General features: G+C 35.7%; 1 protein-coding gene and 1 long non-coding RNA gene across 2 annotated transcripts in view; one reads left to right on the top strand and one right to left on the bottom strand.

Annotated features, from left to right (window-relative positions):
- The window catches only part of LOC132534256 (uncharacterized), a 39,366-nt gene extending 32,337 nt beyond the window's left edge, over nt 1–7,029 (top strand). The window contains exon 3 of the long non-coding RNA XR_009545948.1: nt 6,792–7,029. This is a non-coding gene — a long non-coding RNA (uncharacterized LOC132534256). The remainder of the gene's footprint in view (nt 1–6,791) is intronic.
- The window catches only part of IFIH1 (interferon induced with helicase C domain 1), a 69,357-nt gene continuing 51,274 nt past the window's right edge, over nt 2,055–20,137 (bottom strand). The window contains exons 9-16 of the mRNA XM_016188443.2: nt 18,638–18,759; nt 17,803–18,077; nt 16,809–17,068; nt 13,044–13,193; nt 10,944–11,105; nt 3,783–3,973; nt 2,815–2,908; nt 2,055–2,711 (exon numbers count right to left, since the gene is read on the bottom strand). Coding sequence (XP_016043929.1) covers nt 2,529–2,711; nt 2,815–2,908; nt 3,783–3,973; nt 10,944–11,105; nt 13,044–13,193; nt 16,809–17,068; nt 17,803–18,077; nt 18,638–18,759 — 1,437 coding nt within the window. The 3' untranslated portion in view covers nt 2,055–2,528. The remainder of the gene's footprint in view (nt 2,712–2,814; nt 2,909–3,782; nt 3,974–10,943; nt 11,106–13,043; nt 13,194–16,808; nt 17,069–17,802; nt 18,078–18,637; nt 18,760–20,137) is intronic.

Raw genomic sequence — 20,137 nt, 5'->3', positions numbered from 1 at the left:
ATGTGCTCCCTCATTTTCCAGGAAAGGAAACAGATACTTTCTAACATGAAATAGCTTAAAGTTACCCAAATAATAGAAGGCTCCATGGGAACTAAAACTTAGGCATTCTTAGTGCAGGCTGATATCTACATACTGTGAGCAGAATCTGTAAATGACCCTAAATGTTATAAATAATAAGTTGTTCAGTAACAATTAATTGAAATGCTATAATTATTCCAATTTACATGAATGAGATAGTTACAACTAGTTTCGAGTTTTCAGGTACCATTGTGTGTCAAATGACACACTATTTGAAACATGTATCTTAAAAATTTGTAGTAGAAATAACATTTCTCTACTAAAAAAATTACAGAAAAGCATAGATTTAAAAAATCTGTTGACACCTTGAAAGAGTCTACATATATTGTAGTTGTATAATTTTAAGCATTTGGTATCTTGCATACTTTTCAAAGTGTTCTAGAAGACAATACACTGGTTAGAGTCAGTTAAAGTTTGACAAAATGTTTTAAGAAAATGCCATTCTGTTCACTTGTATGTCTAAGGTCTATGACTGAATGATACTCATTTTTATTTAAGACTTGTGAAAAATATATTTAAAGTTACTACTAGATTGAATTGAACTAATCCATCAAAACCACATAAAAAGGACAGAAGAGATCTAGATTAGATCACAGGATTTACATTTCTGAGTTCCCAAGAGCAATCCCTGGGATCACCATATGTTATAGCCAAGCAGTGCTCTGGTCTCATAAAAATAAGTCAGTAAGTAAGTAAGTAAATGAATCTTTTAGAAAGGACATCTGAAAATATTTTTCCCATTCATTCTAGCATTTTTTTTACTCTTAGTCATTGAAGTTTTTATTTTTCTATGGAGCAGGTAATCTGTGAGACTGAATAAATGCACGTTACATAAGTCAGATGGACTCTGTCTTAATCATGTCACTCTCCCTACCAAGAGACACTGTTTGAATACTAGGAGGACACTCTCTAGGTATGGGTCCTGTGCCCATCTCCAAATGAATATACTTAGTTCAGAAATAACTAAAATATTACAGAAAGTTCACTTTTATTCTGGGGGGGGGGGACATGGATCTATATATTTTATCTTTATCATCAGACAGCATCCAGTATCTATGTTCTGTTAAATCTTTTTCAAGTCCTGAGATCTCCACTAACAAGAAATTTTATAGGCATTAACACTAGTCTGGATTGAAGCACCATTCCTGTAAGAAACTTTTTGAGGCTAGCGTTAATGTTTTTGGAGAGAAGACAGATGAGGTTGTTGAGTTCCTTAACGCTATTTCTTAATATTCTCTATTAATGTAGCTTTATATTTTCCAGTGTATTTTCTTTTTTTTTAATCTTTGCTACTTTCTTCTTTTTTTAAATTTATTTATTGGGGAATTAATGTTTTACATTCAACAGTAAATATAATAGTTTGTACATGCATAACATTCCCCAGTATATTTTCCAATGTATTTTCAAATGTATATGTATAGCATTCAACAGAGTCAAGCAACCAGTGTAGGAGGTCAAATTCTCACATGGTCCCTGTGAGTTTAGGAAAATCTTATGAATATGATGAAACAGTTGGGGCTGGGTGGTGGCATACCTGGTTGAGCGCACATGTTACAGCATGTAACAGGTGGGGAACTGTGGGGGGAAAGCTTTGCGAATGGTGAAGCAGGTCTGCAGGTGGCTCTCTATCTCCTTCTCTATATCCCACTCCCCTCTCAATTTCTCTCTGTTCTATCAAAGAAAATAAAGTCAAAAATTTTAAAAAAGATAAGTTTAAAAAACCAAACAAAAAAAAAACAGTCACTTATGTGATTACAGTTAAGATTTAGTCTTAGCATATTCCAGAGAGATAGATTTACCTACTGAACTAGAAAGAGAAAATGGCTGTGCAATGAAATGGCCTACCAACATGCTCAGTAGTGAGGGCAGCTTTAGGAGTTAGTATTCCCCATGGACAGTTAGCTAGAACATGGGTATCTCACATTCAGCTATAAGGAAACCATTTCTGAAAGAACTCCCAGGATGTTAAGATGAGATCATTTGGCTCACACCTTTATTTCAACCTTTTGAGACTCTTGGATAGAAGATTCTTTCCAGATCTTTAAACTGCAACACATGCAAAATAATAACTATACATTGTTTTAAGCTACTAAGTTTGTGGTAAATAGTTATCCAGAAAAACAGTAGAGATATATAATATTTTGCCTGTAAAGAGACTTTCAGAAAGAAACTCACTTTAGGACCTAGCATCTCAATTTATACTTTAGCATTCTAATCACAAAACTATAATTCTCCATAACAACGAATATTATTAGTAGATTTCCCCCTGCCCACCACCAAGATAAACAATGGAAAACATAATACTTTGTAGTCCTCTAAAGCTCCACTCAAGAGTAAAGCAATGATTTTATTAATTCTCACATCCACATCAATTCTATGGCATAATTAAACATTAACCAGAATCATACAAAATGTCAAATTGCTAATATTTCAAAGGAGCCTTACATCGATTACCAATCTTCATCATCATATAAACAATATTCTGAATAATCAATATCAGGAAATGTGATAGGCAAATCTACCCACTTTTTATATTGTTTCTTTGGTGAATTGCTTTTGAAAACCACTACAAAGTTCTTTACTTTGAGACAAGGTAAATCTAATCCTTTGTGTACCATCATCGTTCCCCAAGCCTGAAAAACATACAAACAAAAAAAGACAGAGTGGAAATTAAGTACACATGAGTTAAGAATTTCTTTTGGCCAAAGTAAAATTAAGCTAACACAATTTACTCACTTGACCACATTTTTTGCAGATAACCTCGCCATTTGTTTGATAGTCAGCAAATTTCTTTTTCAGTGCTTTGTTTTCTATCACAGTGTAAAGGTCCCTGAAATTATCAAGGAGTAAGAATCATCCCTGAGAATTCATTGAAGGGTCAATATACAACCAATGTATATTGACCCAATGTTGTTACACCTGACAGTCATCTAAATGCATACATTATGTGTTCCATACTTCATTTTCACTCTTCTGCTTCTCCATTATCAGGTAGACATCCCCTTTTCAGATACCCCACTAATGAGACACTTGTGTTTTGAGGGTTTTTCCTCATCCCCCAAATCTGTTGATTAGATATACTTAGGATCAAAATAGTTTTGGACCTTATACTTTGTATTCTCAACCCACAGTCTATAAGTTTGGAAAACTGACATGATAATAGGAATATCACTTGATGGTGAACAAAAGAAAATTCTGTAACATTATGAATTTCATATGTGCTAATTGCCTTCTCCATCTATTATGAAGACACTTAAAATTGAGTCTTCCTTACCCCACTAGAGAAAAGAAAGAGAGAGGCAGGCTGGGAGTATGGATCGACCTGTCAACACCCATGTTCCAGATGCTAGCATGATGCTGACTAGACTTCCCTGGACAGACAGCCCCACCAATGTGTCCTGGAGCCCTGCTTCCCCAGAGCCCCACCCCACTAGGGAAAGAGAGAGGCAGGCTGGAAGTATTGATCAGCCTTTCAATGCCCATATTCAGTGGGGAAGCAATTACAGAAGCCAGACCTTTCACCTTCTGCATCCCACAATGACCTTGGGTCCATATTCCCAAAGGGATAATGAATAGGAAAGCTATCAGGGGGAAGGGATGGGATATGGAGTTCTGGTGGTGGGAGTTGTGTGGAGTTATACACCTCTTATCCTATGGCTTTGTCAATGCTTCATATATATATAAAAGAGTCTTCCTCAACTTACTTGAATTCTGTTGTCATATTGACATGGTGCATCTTCTCAATTACATGGATATATTCTCCAGAGCAGGCGAAAACATTGCAGTTTTTGCATAGAAAACTTATTGATGATGGGTTATCTTTGCATTGTTTTGCAATATTTTTCTTGGTTTTCATTTTTTTCTCCATTACACTTTGCATCTGTAATTCCAAAATCTACATCGAGAAAATATTTTTTCCCTCAGTAAGTCTCCTAAAATTCAGAGTTGTTACATAGTTGTGAAAATATACACTGGGTCCATGACCCAGCAATAAAAAATGATAAGGTAAGGGAATCCAATGAATTTATAAGATAAATTCCTGTTATAGAAATGTGGAGTCATCAGGTGTTAAAAAGAAAGATGAGTGCTTGAGGGAAGTGAAATAGGAAGTAGGTGAGGATATCTAAGTCTAAATAGAAAAGATTTGATTACTTTATGGTGTCTTTTAAGTTATTTCTACTTGCTTGCTCTACTTAATGAGTTGCTACAGATTACTGCACACTTTTACTTTAAGGTATATATATTTCCCCCTAACTTATGGATGTTTGTGCTCATTTGCCCTAATTCATGGGCCCTGGTCTATATCTAAGGACTACAAAAGTTGGGTAAGGACAAGAGAAAGGTACACTCTAATGATGGACCTTTTGGTCACTACCAGGCCACCACATCTGGGGCCCTAGTCAGGGAATCCTGGGATTCCAACATAGATATGATGAGCCTAGACCTCTAACAGATCCTCTCTCCACCATCACTGATGATTTCCATTAGGAACAACACCATAAACCCTCTGGTGGGCCTCTACAGGACCTTGCCCTGAATTTAGAACAATAGTGGTAGAAATTGCACCACTCTCCAAAGAGAGGCTGAATCAACGTACTACTTCAGGAAGACTGGTCCTGAAATGAGTGCAGCTTAGAATGTTCCTAGCTATGACTATGGAATGTGAGCTCAGACTGACAGGGATAAAGAAGTTACATAAGTTCCTGTGCTAAATATGAATAGACCTAGGCCCTGGGTCAGATTAATGGGCTACACAGTTAATGGTATTTATATACTTTTCTTATATTTGATAGTTACTCTGCCATGATTTAACTTTCTAGTTCTATTCCCAACTCTGACAGCATCTTCCCAGACAACATTTTTAGCCCACCTGCATGTTAACTGTTAGGTCCAGTCAAACATTATTAAAGTCATAGGCCCCTTGGAATAAACATGAAAACCTCAAATCCCATCTGCGCTATTCTTACTTTTAGGTTCCTGATTGCCAAAAAAAAATTGTTCTCCTTTATATCTGAATATTTTTTATCCATCAAGTTGCATCTGCTACCATGGTGTCAACCTGACTTCCCTGGGCAGATGCCCTCACCAATGTGTCCTGGAAACTCACCTCTCCAGAGCCTAATGCCACCAGGGAAAGATAGAAACAGGCTGGGAGTATGGATTGAGCTATCAATGCCCATGTCCAGTGGAGAAGCAGTTATAAAAGACCTCCCACGTTCTGCACCTCATAAAGATTTTTGGTCCATACTCCCAGACGGATAAAGAATAGGGAAGCTTCCCAACTGGTGGCGTCACTTTATAAGATACAGATATATGTAAATAGCATTAAAGGACATAAATTATCATGAGTTTTGTATGATACAGCAAATCTTGACAATGATATTTTCAAAGTTAACCTAATTGCCAAATAATTTGATTATAGCAATAACTGTCTACGGCCTTCTTAAACCCTAAGACAGCAGGAAACTTCCCCATTCTCTCTAAAACCCATATTTCTCCCAGTCCTGGAACCTCTGGGGTGGGGCTGGCTTTCCTGCATGCTTCTCTCAATTCATACCAATTGATACTGCATCTGCTGATCACAACCTAATCAACATAACCACCTTGGCATGTTTCACTTCGGACTGTGTCCAGAGACGTCAGGCAGGGAATGTCAATCCTCCAGCTTCATTACTCTGGTACGATCTATTCTAGCTCATAGGACTCTTTAATTCCATTTTGGGTGGTACACCTCCTAACAAAGCCTCAAAACCTAGATATAGACCAGAGCCCATGACATAGGGCATATGTACACATGTATCCATAAGTTAGGACAAAATATATATATACCTTAAAGCAAAAGTGCGCAATAGCTTGCAGTGACTCAGTAATATAGCAAGCAAGTAGAAAGACCTAAAAAAGATACCCAAAAGTACCTAATCAAATAGTTTTTACTTAGACCTAGATACCTTCACCTATTTACCATTTCACCTCCCTCAGTCACTCCAAAGCTAACCTTATCAGACTAAGTAAGGACTACAAAAACTGGATAAGGACAAGAGAGCAGCATATTTTAATGGTGGCTCTTTGGTCGCTGCCAGGCCAGCCCATCATTTGGCATTCTAGTCAAGGATTCCCACACAGACATGATGGGCCTAGAACTCTAACAGAGCCCTCTCTCCACTTTCATTGGTCATCTCCATCAGAAACAACATAATGGACCCCTTTGTGAGCCCCTATAGGACCTTGCTCTAAATATGGATTAACAATGGCAGGGAATGTTCCATTCTCTGAAGGGGCTTTTCTACCACTCCATGAAGATCAGTCGGAAAATGAGAGCAGCCTAGAATGGTCCTTGCCATGACTACCGGGATGCAGAGGTTACACAGGCTCCTGTGCTGAATATAGGCCCCAGATCAAATCAATGGAGTCTACAGTTAACAATATTTATATACTTTTCCCACATTTGGGAGATAATCCCTTCCCTGATCCAGCTCTCTAGTCCTGTTTACAACTCTGACACCATCTTCCCAGACAATACCTTGGGTCCATCTGTATGTAAACTGTCAGGCTCATGCAATAATGAGTAGTCAGGGGCCCCTTAGAATATACCTAAAATATACCTACTAGTTTTTTCCAAAATGGAAACCCCAAATCTCATCTGCAAAAGTCTTGCCTTTAGGTTGCTGATTATTAAACAATTTTTTCTACTTTATATCTTAATTATTTTTCAGCCACCAGGTTCTAGATGCTACCATGATGCCAATCTGATTTCCCTGGACAGATGACCCCACCAGTGTATCCTGTAACCCTGCCTCCCCAGAGTCTTGCTCCACTATGGAAAGAGAGTGACAAGCTGGGAACATGGATTGACTTGCCAACACCCATGTTCAGCAGAGAAGCAATTACAGAAGCCAGACCTTCCACCTTCATTATTCCATAATGATCCTGGGTCTATACTCCCAGAATGATAAAGAATAGGAAAGATTTCAAGGAAGGGAATGAAATAGGTAGTTCTGGTGGTGGGAATTGTGTGGAATTGTATCCCTCTTATCCTATGGTCTTATCAATATTTCCATTTTATAAATAAAAAATAGATTAAAAAAAGAATAGGGGAAGCTTCCAATGGATGGTGATGGGATATGGAATTCTGGTGGTGGGAATTATATGAAATTGTACCCCTCTTATCTCACAATCCTGTTGATCATTATTAAATCACTAATACAAATAAATAAATAAAAGAAAGTTGATTCTATTTTAGAAAAGTTTGTTGGCTGGTGAGATAGCATAATGGTTATGCTAAAAGACTTTCACACCTGAGGTACCAAAGCTGAGGTACCAAAGTACAATTCCCAGCACTATCAAGAGCCAGAGCTGAGCAATGATGTGGTAAAAAATAAATAAATAGGGGAGTTGCGCGATGGCGCAGCGGGTTAAGCACAGGTGGCGCAAAGTGCAAGGACCAGCTTAAGGATCCTGGTTGGAGCCCCGGACTCCCCACCTGCAGGGGAGTCGCTTCACAGGTGGTGAGGCAGGTCTGCAAGTGTCTATCTTTCTCTCCCCCTCTCTGTCTTCCCCTCCTCTCTCCATTTCTCTCTGTTCTATCTAACAACGGTGACAACAATAACTAAAACAACAATGAAAAACAACAAGAGCAACAAAAGAGAAAATAAATTAAAAATTATAAATAAATAAATAAATAAATTGTGAGAATGTCTTAACAATAGCCAATAAAAACTCTCTTCCTCTAACCTTCTTCACAAATGTTTTAGTTTTGTCTCACAAAGTAAGACTATGCTTTCTTTCACATGAAATCTCTTTAAAGAACAAAACATTATGCCATTATAAATAATATAATGTCATCACATTAGACCATAGTCTTGTCTGATCCATGATAAGCACCCTGTCTCTTTCATCTTTACCCATACTACAACTTTCAGATTATTAACTATCTTAGTCAATCTTCATTTTATATATTTGTGGCAGAAACTGCTAGCCCCCCACCTAATAGTTATTCCTCCTAAGAACGAAACTATAATTTTACCCTGGATGTAAATATAGTTGCAGGCAAAATATAAGATATTGAGTGGAATTTCCAAAAAGGCTCCTTAGCTATCAAGTAGCATATATGGTCTTCACTTTTTCCACTTTCTTGTTTAAAATGAGTATGTATGAGTTGAAAGGTCTCTTTGACCTTGAGAATAGGACAGAGAAGACAGAGAAGGGGTATTAATTCTTTATAGCATCATAGAATTATCATTTGGGTCTAGATTTTTCATGTTCTTAAAATGAGAGAAAATCCTTTCAATCTCCTGCATTATAACTCAGTGACAAGTAGCTAAATTTATTTCAAAATAGAAACAAAGTTTGTTATGAAAGATGTAAAGCTTGGGCTAGAGACTTGTTGGTGCTAATATCACAACTATTAAATCATGGCAGAAGCCGTTGTTTTCTTTATGACTTGGGAAGATTTCTATAAAAATAAATCATCAGTGCTAATGAACAAAGAAACAAAGATGAATTATATATATATATATATATATATATATATATATATATTTATTTATTTATTTATTTTTTTTTTTTTTACCAGAGCACTGCTTAGCTCTGGTTGATGGTGATGTGGGGTATTGTGGATTGAACTTTGGGATTTTGGAGCCTCAGGCATGAGAGTCTCTTTGCATAACCATTATGCTATCTCCCTGCCCTAGCACCAAACCCAAATGCTTGATTTGAAGTAGCCATATTAAATAAAGAGGAGACAAAACCTTGCAAACAAACTCACAGACTAAGTAATAGTTTTCAGGCAAACAATACAAAGACTAATTTCCTATGTAAGCTATTACAGTATAATAATTTATTCTGTTTCTTAATTAGGTTGTTATTGCAAGCTATTTATGGTTCACTGAAATGGTTAATAGACACTTTGGCTTAGAACCATATACACATGGGCAATTAAAAACATCTGTAAATGTAATAGAAAAAATAAAATTAAAACTTAGTTCATTGTATAAATATGTAAATAGGGCAAAAGAAACTAAAAGATTAAGTCTAAATAGTAAAAAAATATAAAATACGATTAGAGGAGCAAAAATAAAATACAGAATTAGAAATCATAATAGATATATGGGAGGCTCAGTTTTACTCAGTCATAACTTAAGTTCAAATGAAATGTAATAATGTAGCAAATGTATCAATACCAGGGAAGATGTTTAAGATATTCAACTCTCTCCTAGAAATCTGATTTGATTTAAGAAGCTTTCCATTTTGTACAAAAATTCTGTATAGGACAAGGAAAATGATCTCAACTTATGTGTCAACTCACAATTTACTAGTGACTACCTGGCCACTGTGGTGAGGAATGATTCTCAAAGCAGAAAGGAGAGGGGTGGCCTAGAAACAAGATCTGTCATCCTTGCTTTGAGTTTATCTACTGGAGGAGTATGAGGGTGGGTCTCTAGTCAAAGTGGATATAAAATGGAGGTTCAGTCTATGACCTCTCAAGGGATTGTGTCTTGTTCTAAATATTACCTGGAAAAAATTGACTCCATTCATCATCGTCCTATAAATTTTCCTGAAATAATTAGTTTTGAAGCATCAATCTTTGCAAATATTTTATTTATTTTTATAAATAGTTTTATTAGGAGATTAATGGTTTTCAGTACAGTTGTTGACACATAGGTATAATTTCTCATCTCCTCATGACAGGTGTCTACAAAAGAAACTCACCCCCAACTTAAGTCCTTTTCCACAAGCATACACCAGAACCCCAATGCTCTCTCCTTATTTAGAAGGTTAACTATAACCAAATATTGTACAGTGACATTACTTCACCATAGATATTTGGCGACCCTACATCCTACCCAATATTTGGTTTGCTTTATATTTAATGGGGTTTTTAAGATAAAAGTATGTGTAAAAAAAGAAAAAAGAAAAGAAACCTGGCCAGGAAACCTAAGAGTTGGTTATAGCAATGTACACCAGTTTGAAGCATCCCTTTAGTGAAACTCTATTTAGGGTAGAACCAATTCCAATGTTAAGAAACTAACATTCACACCCATATGCAAGAGTGTGAATTTTGTTCTAAATGGATTGTTTGCTATTATAGTAGTTACAGTCTTTAATTCAGTGGTATGGGGGATTTCCTGAAATAATACAGAGATACATTCTTCTTTCACTGGATTCTTCTCAATACAAATGTGTCCAAGTTAATGAACTGATATACAGCTATATTAAATCTTACATACTTTCTTGTCATTCAGATGTAGCTTCAATGTCACTCTTTTTAAGAAATTTTCCCTAACCATTCAGTCTAGAGAACTTATCTAATGACTTCTTTTATATCACCCTACTTTGTACTCCTATACTTATATTATGCATTTCTTGGCTTATTTCTCTGCATTGTTTGTCCTCCTTAAATCTCAGTAGGCACCTACCGGAACACAAACCTCATGCAGTTGAGATTCTAGCTACGTTATTTGCTACAACAGTCTCTGTTTCCAAAGCATTGCCTGATATAGTAGAAATTTCATAAATATTTTTGGAATAAAAAATATATAATGACAGATTGCACCAAGTCAAAATTACCAGGGTGGGTTAAAGGGGTAAGTTGCACTATTCTTTCTGCTTGAAACATGGTCTAAATTTATCTTATTAAGGCTTATGTTTTATCAAAGTTTATTATTGGTTCCACTGAAATAGTTGACAATTTCTGTCCACCATAAGTTTGATTCTGAGTATGTGAATCTGGACTAAACATAGCTTAGTGAACTAAAATTTATAGCTCAGCAAGATTCTGTGGAGGTTTAGCCACAAAGATATCAATGACATCCACATGAAACCATTTAAAAATAAAAACCAAATTCAGAGGCAGCCAAAAATAATACCTTGTGAGTATACTCCTCTGGTTTCATATTTTGAACACTGTCTATTGCTTTATACATCATTTTCTCTCGGTAATCATTAACTGCTTCCCGTTCAAAGACTCCTGAACCACTATCACCAACCACGACGTAGGTACTCTCATCAGCTCTGGCTCGACCACGGGCCTGAAAGCATAAAAAAAAAAAAAAAAGAAAGAAAGAAGTGAAATGCCTGCCTTGTTCTGAACTCTTCCATTTGGCACTTGGAATCATATTTCTTGCCTCAGTGTCTCTGCCTTTAGATGATCTTCCTATTCTCGGTAAAATTTATTACTATCCATTCCTGGTAAGTCAGTTATTTGAAACTCAAACTGCATTTTAATGTAGCAACACTGTTCCAGCTGGACAATGGTCAAGGCCTTGAAAATCTTAGAAATGCATTATAACAGCTAGAGGGAGCCTACTTTGTCATGCAGACAACCCAAGTTGGAGCCACCTGCACACAATGTGGCAGTATTATAACATGGGGGTGGGGGTGATCTTTGATGCTGTGGTTTCTCTTTCTTTCTAAATTTTTTATATGAAAAGGTTGACTCAAGAATGGCGAAGCCTTGCTGACAACAGAAAAAGAAAATTCCCAGTAGTGAAAACCATCCTGTCCAACCTTTTTGATACTAGGCCCATCCCCCTCAAAGCCCAAGAGTCACCATCAGTGACTTGGGCTGAGATGACCTAGTCAAGCCCTGTCGGAGGCATAAATTGAAAGGAGGACTCACTGCCCTTGACATCAGGACTGAGAAGGCAGTTCTGTTTCTGGCATTTCACACTGATTTTTAAGCATATTTTCCCATGAAAACATGCTCAACATAATAGTAAATTTTTATAGTCCTCTTTTAAAAAAGAGTAGGAGAGCTTTCAGGGAAAGAGATGGGATGTGGAGTTCTGATGGTGGAAATTATGTGGAGCTGTGCCCCTTTTATCCTGTAGTCTTGTCAATATTTCCATTTTTCAAATAAAAAAATAAGGATAAATTGATATCTAAGTACATTGTGAGTACTAGAAAACTGTGTGGTCCAGTCAAGAGATATAATTATCAATTGTTGCTAATCTTGAAGGAAGAATATTATCTCTAGCTATGAGACACAATAAGAAACAACAACTAAATGGAGATGGTTGCTCAGTGGTGGCAAAGGTACAGGTCTTGAAAAGGTGGGGCTCCAGTTTACATTCAGAGCACAACAACTTCCAGAATGGTGCCCTGGCTTCTCTCAATAAATCAACAAACAATAGGGAGTTGCGCAGTAGCACAGCAGGTTAAGCGCACCTGGCACAAAGTGCAAGGACTGGCATAATGATCCCAATTCGAGCCCCCAGCTCCACACCTGCAGGGGAGGTGGTGAAGCAGGTCTGCAGGTGTCTATCTTTCTCTCCCTCTCTCTGTCTTCCCCTCCTCTCTTCATTTCTCTCTGTTCTATCCAACAATGACAACATCAATAACAACAACACTAATAACTACAACAATAAAGAAAAACAAGGACAACAAAAGGGAAAATAAATATTTTTAAAATCAACAAACCAACAAATAATAAATAAATCATTCAAAAGAGAGACAAAGTAAAATTGAAGGAAAACTATTTCTTACCCAATTGTTATTAATTAATCAGTCTAATTCTTTACTCCCTATATTGTACTATGAAAAACCATCAAACATACAGAAAAGTTAATACTCTAAGGCAGGAAAGTACCAAACAGCAGGACTCCCTAAGGTTTAGGGTTGCTACTTCCTTAGTGAAATATTGTGCTTTAGATTTCTGGAGACTAACATTTTTGCAATAATGATGCCTCTTTTGGCACTTTAACCCTGCTCACAGGTGGGGTCTGAGTCTGTTGGCATAAAATATTTGGATGGAAGGTAACAAGCAAAGATAGTTGCTTAAAAATACAACAGGGACCTGGTTTCTACAGGAATTAACAGACAATAGTGTAAAATTCATCAAGATTGCTCTCTTAGAAGACAGATTTTTAAAAATAAAAGAATTGCTTCTTAATATTTTACTTAAGGAAAACAATATAAAATAGTAACTTCAGAGCAATCATGAAGAAATTAAAAGTATTTGAATGTACCTGAACCATGGCTATTTCATTAGTAACAAGACCATAACGGATAACGACATTACATTCTTTGATATCCAGTCCTTCTTCTGCTACTGTGGTAGCGATCAGCAGATTTATTTTTCCTGTGCGAAATTTGCTAATGATTTCTTTTTGTTCATTCTGTAGAAACATTTTAATAAATCGAAATTTGTGATGCTAAACACATTAAAATCTTCTAATTAGAAGGAGAAATAATACATTGCAACTGGTCAGTGTAAATTAAAGGATTAGATCATGAACGGATTCACTGCCATCTGTGTTTTGGCATGGAACAAAGACATGATGGGGAGACAACATTTGATTTCCAATCTGGGATTACCACACAATAACAAAAATATTTCCATCTTCCAGTCTGGAGGTGGGAAGACCATCACTTATGCCAAGGAAATAAACTGATGGGAAGACTTGGGAGGAAGAAAGAAGATGTGTTGGGTTAATGAAGTACTAAGACAATGAGAAGCTAACATGGGCTTTCTTTCTCACTACTTTAAATTCAGAAGTTTCAATGCATTTAGAGAATAAAATGCAGTTACATTAGTAAAGATTGTTGAGTTTTGAGTTTCAGAGGAAAAAAACACTACATATATACACATTTGATTACTTGAAGAGTCACTCAAACAAGAACTCTGTGGATTATTCCTGAGAAAACGTGAGAAACTGAGAACACTGGTGGCCTGGAGGGAGGGAGGTTAGTGGTCTAGGTGGTAGGGTATATCCTGCACCTTATCAGTACTGAACAAAATAAATATATTAGCTGCTCAAATAAAAGTGAAAAGAAAAGAATAAGTTATTAAAAGAATAATTGAATCATATAAATGTTTCATGTATGGGACAAAAATAGTGTGACTATTCACTTGACAGTGACTAGAGAGTTTTAATGAGAGTGGGTAAGAACATAAAACCAGACTGACTGTATCAGGCTATGTGTATATTCACCATTCCTTTTATGGAAGGGTCGGAGTACATAGCTAATTTCTTTAAACTATATTTTGAAAGCTAGATACTTACACATTTGTATGGCTTAATTATTCTTTTAATAACTTATTCTTTTCTTTTATTCTTCATTTCCTACATTGTACTATGAAAAACTATCAAACATATAGAAAAGTTAATACTCTAAGGCAGAAAAGTACCGAACAGCAGGACTCCCTAAGGTTTAGGGTTGCTACTTCCTCAGTGAAATATTGTGCTTTAGATTTCTGGAGACTAACATTTTTGCAATAATGATGCCTCTTTTGGTATTTTAACCCTGCTCACAGGTGGGGTCTGAGTCTGTTGGCATAAAATCTTTGGACAGAAGGTAACAAGCAAAGATAGTTGCTTAAAAATACAATTGTGTAAGTATCTAGGTTTCAAAATATAATTTAAAGAAATTAGGTATGCACTCCGACCCTTGCATAAAAGGAATGGTGAACATACACATAGCCTGATATAGTCAATCTGGTTTTATGTTCTTAACCACTCTCATTAAAACTCTCTAGTCACTGTCTAGTGAACAGTCATACTACTTTTGTCCCATACATGAAACAAAATGAACATGTTGGAAGGGGTTTTGGGATGCCACATTGGTATAGCACTGGCTTTATATGCATGGGAATTTGGGGCCTGGAATAGCATAAAATGGAGGAGAGGTGCTCTGGTTGGTCTATCTATCTATCTATCTATCTATCTATCTATCTATCTATCTATCTACCTTTCTGTCTATCTCTCATCTCTCTTTCTTTATAAATTCTTCTTTCAATTTTTATTATCTTTATTTACTTTATAGAGACAACCAGAAAATTGAGAGAAATGGGAGTATAGAGAGGGAGAGAGACAGAAAGTCATTTGTAGAAGTGCTTCACCATATGTGAAGCTTTCCTCCTGCAGCTGGGGTCTGGGGGCTTAAACTCAGGTCCTTGCACATTGTAACATGTGTGCTCAACCAGGTGTGCCATTACCTGGCCCCTCTCTATCTATATCTCTCTTTCTTTCTCATTAAAAAGAAAAATAAATAAATATAGTGGCTGAGGAAACAGATCAATTGATGGATCACTACCTTGCATACCTGAGGTTACCTCCTCAGTCCTCAGTGCTAGAAATCCCAGAGTGGTACTTGGGTCTCTCTCTCTCTCTCTCATAAAACAATATGTTAGTATAAATAAGATAGACATCAGAAAGTCAGTATGTTTTCCCACCCACTCCCCTTTCTCTCAGACACAGGATAGGTGTTTATTCTAGTTCCATTCTGCTAATGAAACCTATAGAAGACCCTATTCTAATGATTCTTCTCTCTTGACTCATACTCCTTAACAACAAATTACATGTCCTTGAATTTTAGTAGAAGGTGTCTTTGCCATGTTTCAAAGGAGTTACTTTTCTCCTTTCCTTCCTTCCATATTCCTTTCTTTCTTTCTCCTACCTCCGTCTTCTCTCTCTCTCTCTCTCTCTCTCTCTCTCTCAAGGCCATTGCCTTGCACAGGTGTGAGTTCACTGTTCCAGGATGTTCAAGGACATAGTGAGCTATTTCTCCAGCCCTCAATGAAATGATTTTCATAATAAAAATTCCAGACACATCACATTCAATAGATGCTTAATTTTTTTAAGTCTACCCTAACTTACAAAGTGATGTGTGGGAAATAAGAAAAGTGTCATGTTCTGTATTCTGATATGTGTCTTTAAAGTTTTAAATGGATATGGACCAAGAAGTTGTTTGAAACATGTTTGTCATTTATACTTCTTTTTTCTAAGAGTCACTAAGGTGATATACAGTCAAGGTCATAGCACAAAGACTAATGGTAGAAACTTAAAAATGGATGCAAAAGCACAGAGGCATTATTTGTGCGGAATAACAGAGATTGTGAGATTGAATTTTGGTTTTGCTTGTGAACTTCCAGGAATCCAGGGCAATAAGGTAAATATATAAACTCTTTGTCTTTTAAAAATATTTATTTATTTATTTATTTATTTATTTAGGATGGGTACAGAATTTGAGAGGGAAATAAAAGATAGAGAGGAAGAGTAAAAGACATTTGCAGTACTATTTCACAGCCCATGAAGCTTCATGTGGGGACCAAAGGCTTTAATTCAGGCCCTAAAACTGTAATTTGTGCATTCAACCACATGTACCACTATCTGCCCACAATAAACTATTTTGCATCAACAAGGAGGAAACAAACTTTAAGAAAAAGAATTTCTGTAATAACTCATTTTAGTAGTAACTAAAATAAGTATATATAGAGAGTACAGGAAAAGTTATAGTGAACAATTTTAAGAACTTCTTTTCTAGCAAACATATCACTTTAATTTGTTCCATTGGTCTGGATGATAGTGATCACAATAGAACTGAAGTGTCCCTTTTCTACCAAGAGCTAGATAAATACCATAGTAATTTGGCCATATATAATGGTGGGATGGTGAAGACTGGGACGAGAATAAGCCAACAGAAAAGGTTAATGTTACAAGGGGGGATAAATTTATGAGAGTTCTGTCAAGTGGGGAAGTTTTGCAAAGGAAACTTAATTCAGAAAGTTTATCTATGCATATAAAACAAACAAAAACAAGACTCCTAAGACAAGGCTTAGCCTGATAGGCAGATTTAATTGCTTTCATACTTACTTATTATTTTAAGTAAGTACAAGTACAAGTGTTTCATCCTGTAAAATTATTTGTGGGGTGGCAATATAACTGATTAAAAAAAGAGTACAGTCAATTTGGGGAGAGTGAAAAAAGCATAAGCATCCAAATAGATAATACCTGTGTCATAGGCTTAAACTCACTGCTGTGTCCAGCTCCAATAAGATGGTGAGCTTTGACTCCTACTTCTGCAAACTTTTCATTTTCAGTAATCCACTGGGAAAGTGCATAAGCACTCTGTCGTGTTTTTGTGAAAATTATGCCTCTTGCTGATTCTTCAGTCCTAGTATATTGTTCCAGTATAGTGTTTCTTAACTTTATCAGCTTTTCATTTTCATGTTCTGGATTCACAGCTATTTTTTTCAACATTTCTTGATTATCTTTAAGAAATAATTAGTGTAAATGAACAAAGTATCTATATAATTCCATTGAAATTTAATTTTATTATTTATTTATTGGATAGAGATAGAAATTGAGAGGCAAAGAAAGATAAAGAGGGAGAAAGAGAGAGACAGAGAGAGACACCTACAGCACTGTTCCACAGCTTGTGGAGCTTTCCTCCTGCAGGTGGGGAGGTAGGAGATTGAACCAGTGTGTAGGTAGGGGGTGTTCTTGTTCGTTATAACATGTGTGTCCTAAATATGCTGTCACCTGGCCCCTACATTCAGATTTAATTTTTTAAATAGTTTTTTTATTAGAGAGATGACAAGAGTATCACTAACTATGGCATGTGAGATACAAGGTGTAAAACTCAAGACTTCATGCTTGCAAGTCCCACACTCTACAATTATAAGACTTCCTGAGTCACACACTGGAATTCTTTTTATGTTACAAAGCATTAACATGTAAGTCTATAGTTAACTTTGTGTTATACAACAATGAAGCTAGTTTAATAAACAAATGGACTCCAATTATTTTGACAGTAAAATCAGAAGGTCAAATGGCTGATAGTGATCTTATAATAGTGATTTATCTGGTGATATTTATTAGAAATAACCTCAATATGAGCAGAATTTCTTCACTGAAAGTTTATTTTAAAAGGATACCTTAGAGAGCCTTTAAGAGGAAAATTAAATGCATGAGATCATACACAACATGTTATACTGATTCTTACCAAAAAATAAATCAATGAGGAAACTGTCTGTCTTATCCAGTTTCAAAGGTTTCTTTTGACAGTTCTCATCTTCGTCACCACCATCATCACCATCACTCTCACTGCTATCTTCTTCTAGGACTGCAAACTTTTTTTTCTTTTCATCATTATAGAAAGCTTCAAGATGATTATATGCATCAATCATTCGGATTGTGTCATTAATTTGTAAAGCCTCATTGTATTTCCTCAAATGTTCTGCACAAACACGTTCTTTGCGATCTCCTTCTCTTGCAGCTGTGAAATAATATGTGAATTGTGATATAGCTGCCAAACTCTCCTAAAATTGTGTTGTAGACTTGAATATATTTAGGGTAATTTCTCCAAAATAGACTATTATAGATTATTTTTAAATAGACTATTAGAGGTTATTTTTAATAGACTATTGTAGATTATTTTTGATATATACAAGGCATGAGTTCTAAAAGGGGCAAATTTTTATCTCCTATGTTTGCTGCTTGAATTCTGCATAAGCAAGAGCAGATGCTGGCTTCATGCTGACTCAGAGGAATGATATGAAAAACATGTTAGCTGACTCTACCTTTGGAAATAGAACAGTTAATGCTTATTTTAACACCTTACCTATATAATAAGTAACAAATTCTGAAGATAAAGAACATGAATGACTTGATATGACCTTCCTTAGATGAAGAATTAACATTTGCTAATCCTTGTCCCAGTTAGGACAGAGAAATTGCATTTGATAGTACATGCACTTTTACTTTTCTTAAAAATATGTGATATAATCATCAGAAATATTAACATTAAATATAAGATAAACTGAAAGAATCCAATTACCTTTTTTTCCATTTGGATGGTCCATTGTTCATAGGGTTGAGTTCCAAAATCTGACATTGAAATCCTCTGGCAAAAAGACTGAATCCTTGTCATTATTTCTATAAGTGTGTCTTTGAATGGATCCTAAAAGAAAATCACACTCATTCTTACATAGTCATATTGCTAAAGTAAAAACATTATCTTAGTTAAAATAATTTCGATGTTCTAAGTTTTATTCAAGTCTAGAAAAATTAAGTTAATCTCTGATCACTTTTTTATAGATTCATATTTTACTAGTTTCTCTTTTACTGCCACCCAGCCCAACTAATACCAATACTATATACCACAACTAAAATTTCAAAAACAAAAATAAAATTGAAGAACTGGTTTCAGCATTTCTTCAACATTATTTCTATTAAAAGTTAAAATTTTGAGTTTTGAAAATAAACACAGAAGAATACATATTAGATTACTTCATTCATATAAAGACCAGAATCAGTCATCACCCATCTTTGTGTTACAAGTAAGGGTGGTAGCTATACTTCTGACTGATGATTATAAAGTTTAGAGGAGCATTAGGGGTGCTGACAGTTTTCTGTCTCTTGCTCTGACTTGTGAATTTCACAGGTGTGTTAAGCTTATGAAGCTCAGTAATATATACCTATATAGTTGTATTCTTCTCTATGTGTATTATACTTTAGTAAATTCTAGACTACAAGCTAAGCTAAAAAGCAAGATGGCAAATTGTTTTAAAATAATTGAGAGAGGTATAGATTTAAATAATGATTATGAGTTAGAAACATAAATTTACACTTATTAGGTAAATCTAATAAGTAATAAAAAGCAAAGGAAGAATCTTTTAGCCATTTTATGTATTTTATGGTTCCAGATAAACATTTGTAGCTTTTGTTCTATTCTCTTTAAAAAATTGGTGGGGCCTTAATGAGTATTGCATTAAACTTGTATATGGTGCTGGATAGAATAGTCACCAAGTTGCAGATGCTACCATGATGCCAACCTGACTTCCATGGGCAGACAACCTCATCAATGTCTTGGAATCACACCTCTCCAGAGCCCTGCCCAACTAGGGAAAGACAGAAACAGGCTAGGAATATGGATCAACCTGCCAATGCCCATATCCAATGGATAAACAATTACAGAAGCCAGACCTTCTGCATCCTATAATGATCCTGGGTCCATGCTCCCAGAGGGATAAAGAATAGGAGAGCCTCCAAAGGAGGGGATGGGATGTAGAACTATGGAAGTGGTAATTGTGTGGAATTATTCCCCTCTTATCCAACAGACTTGTTGTTCATAATTAAATCAATAAAAAATAATAGTCATTTTGATTATGTTAATTCTTCCAGCCCATAAATATGGTATAACTTTCCACTTCTTTATACCTTTTTCTATTTCCTCAAATAGTGACTAATAATTTTCAATATACAAGAAGAAAACTGGAGGCATCACACTACCAGATCTCAAACTACGTTATACGGCAAGTGTAATAAAAACTGCCTGA

The sequence above is a fragment of the Erinaceus europaeus genome, chromosome 18, assembly GCF_950295315.1.
Source record: "Erinaceus europaeus chromosome 18, mEriEur2.1, whole genome shotgun sequence".
Taxonomy (NCBI): Eukaryota; Metazoa; Chordata; class Mammalia; order Eulipotyphla; family Erinaceidae; genus Erinaceus; species Erinaceus europaeus.
Note: the sequence above shows the minus strand (reverse complement) of the source record. Positions and strands in the feature narration are given on the sequence as shown.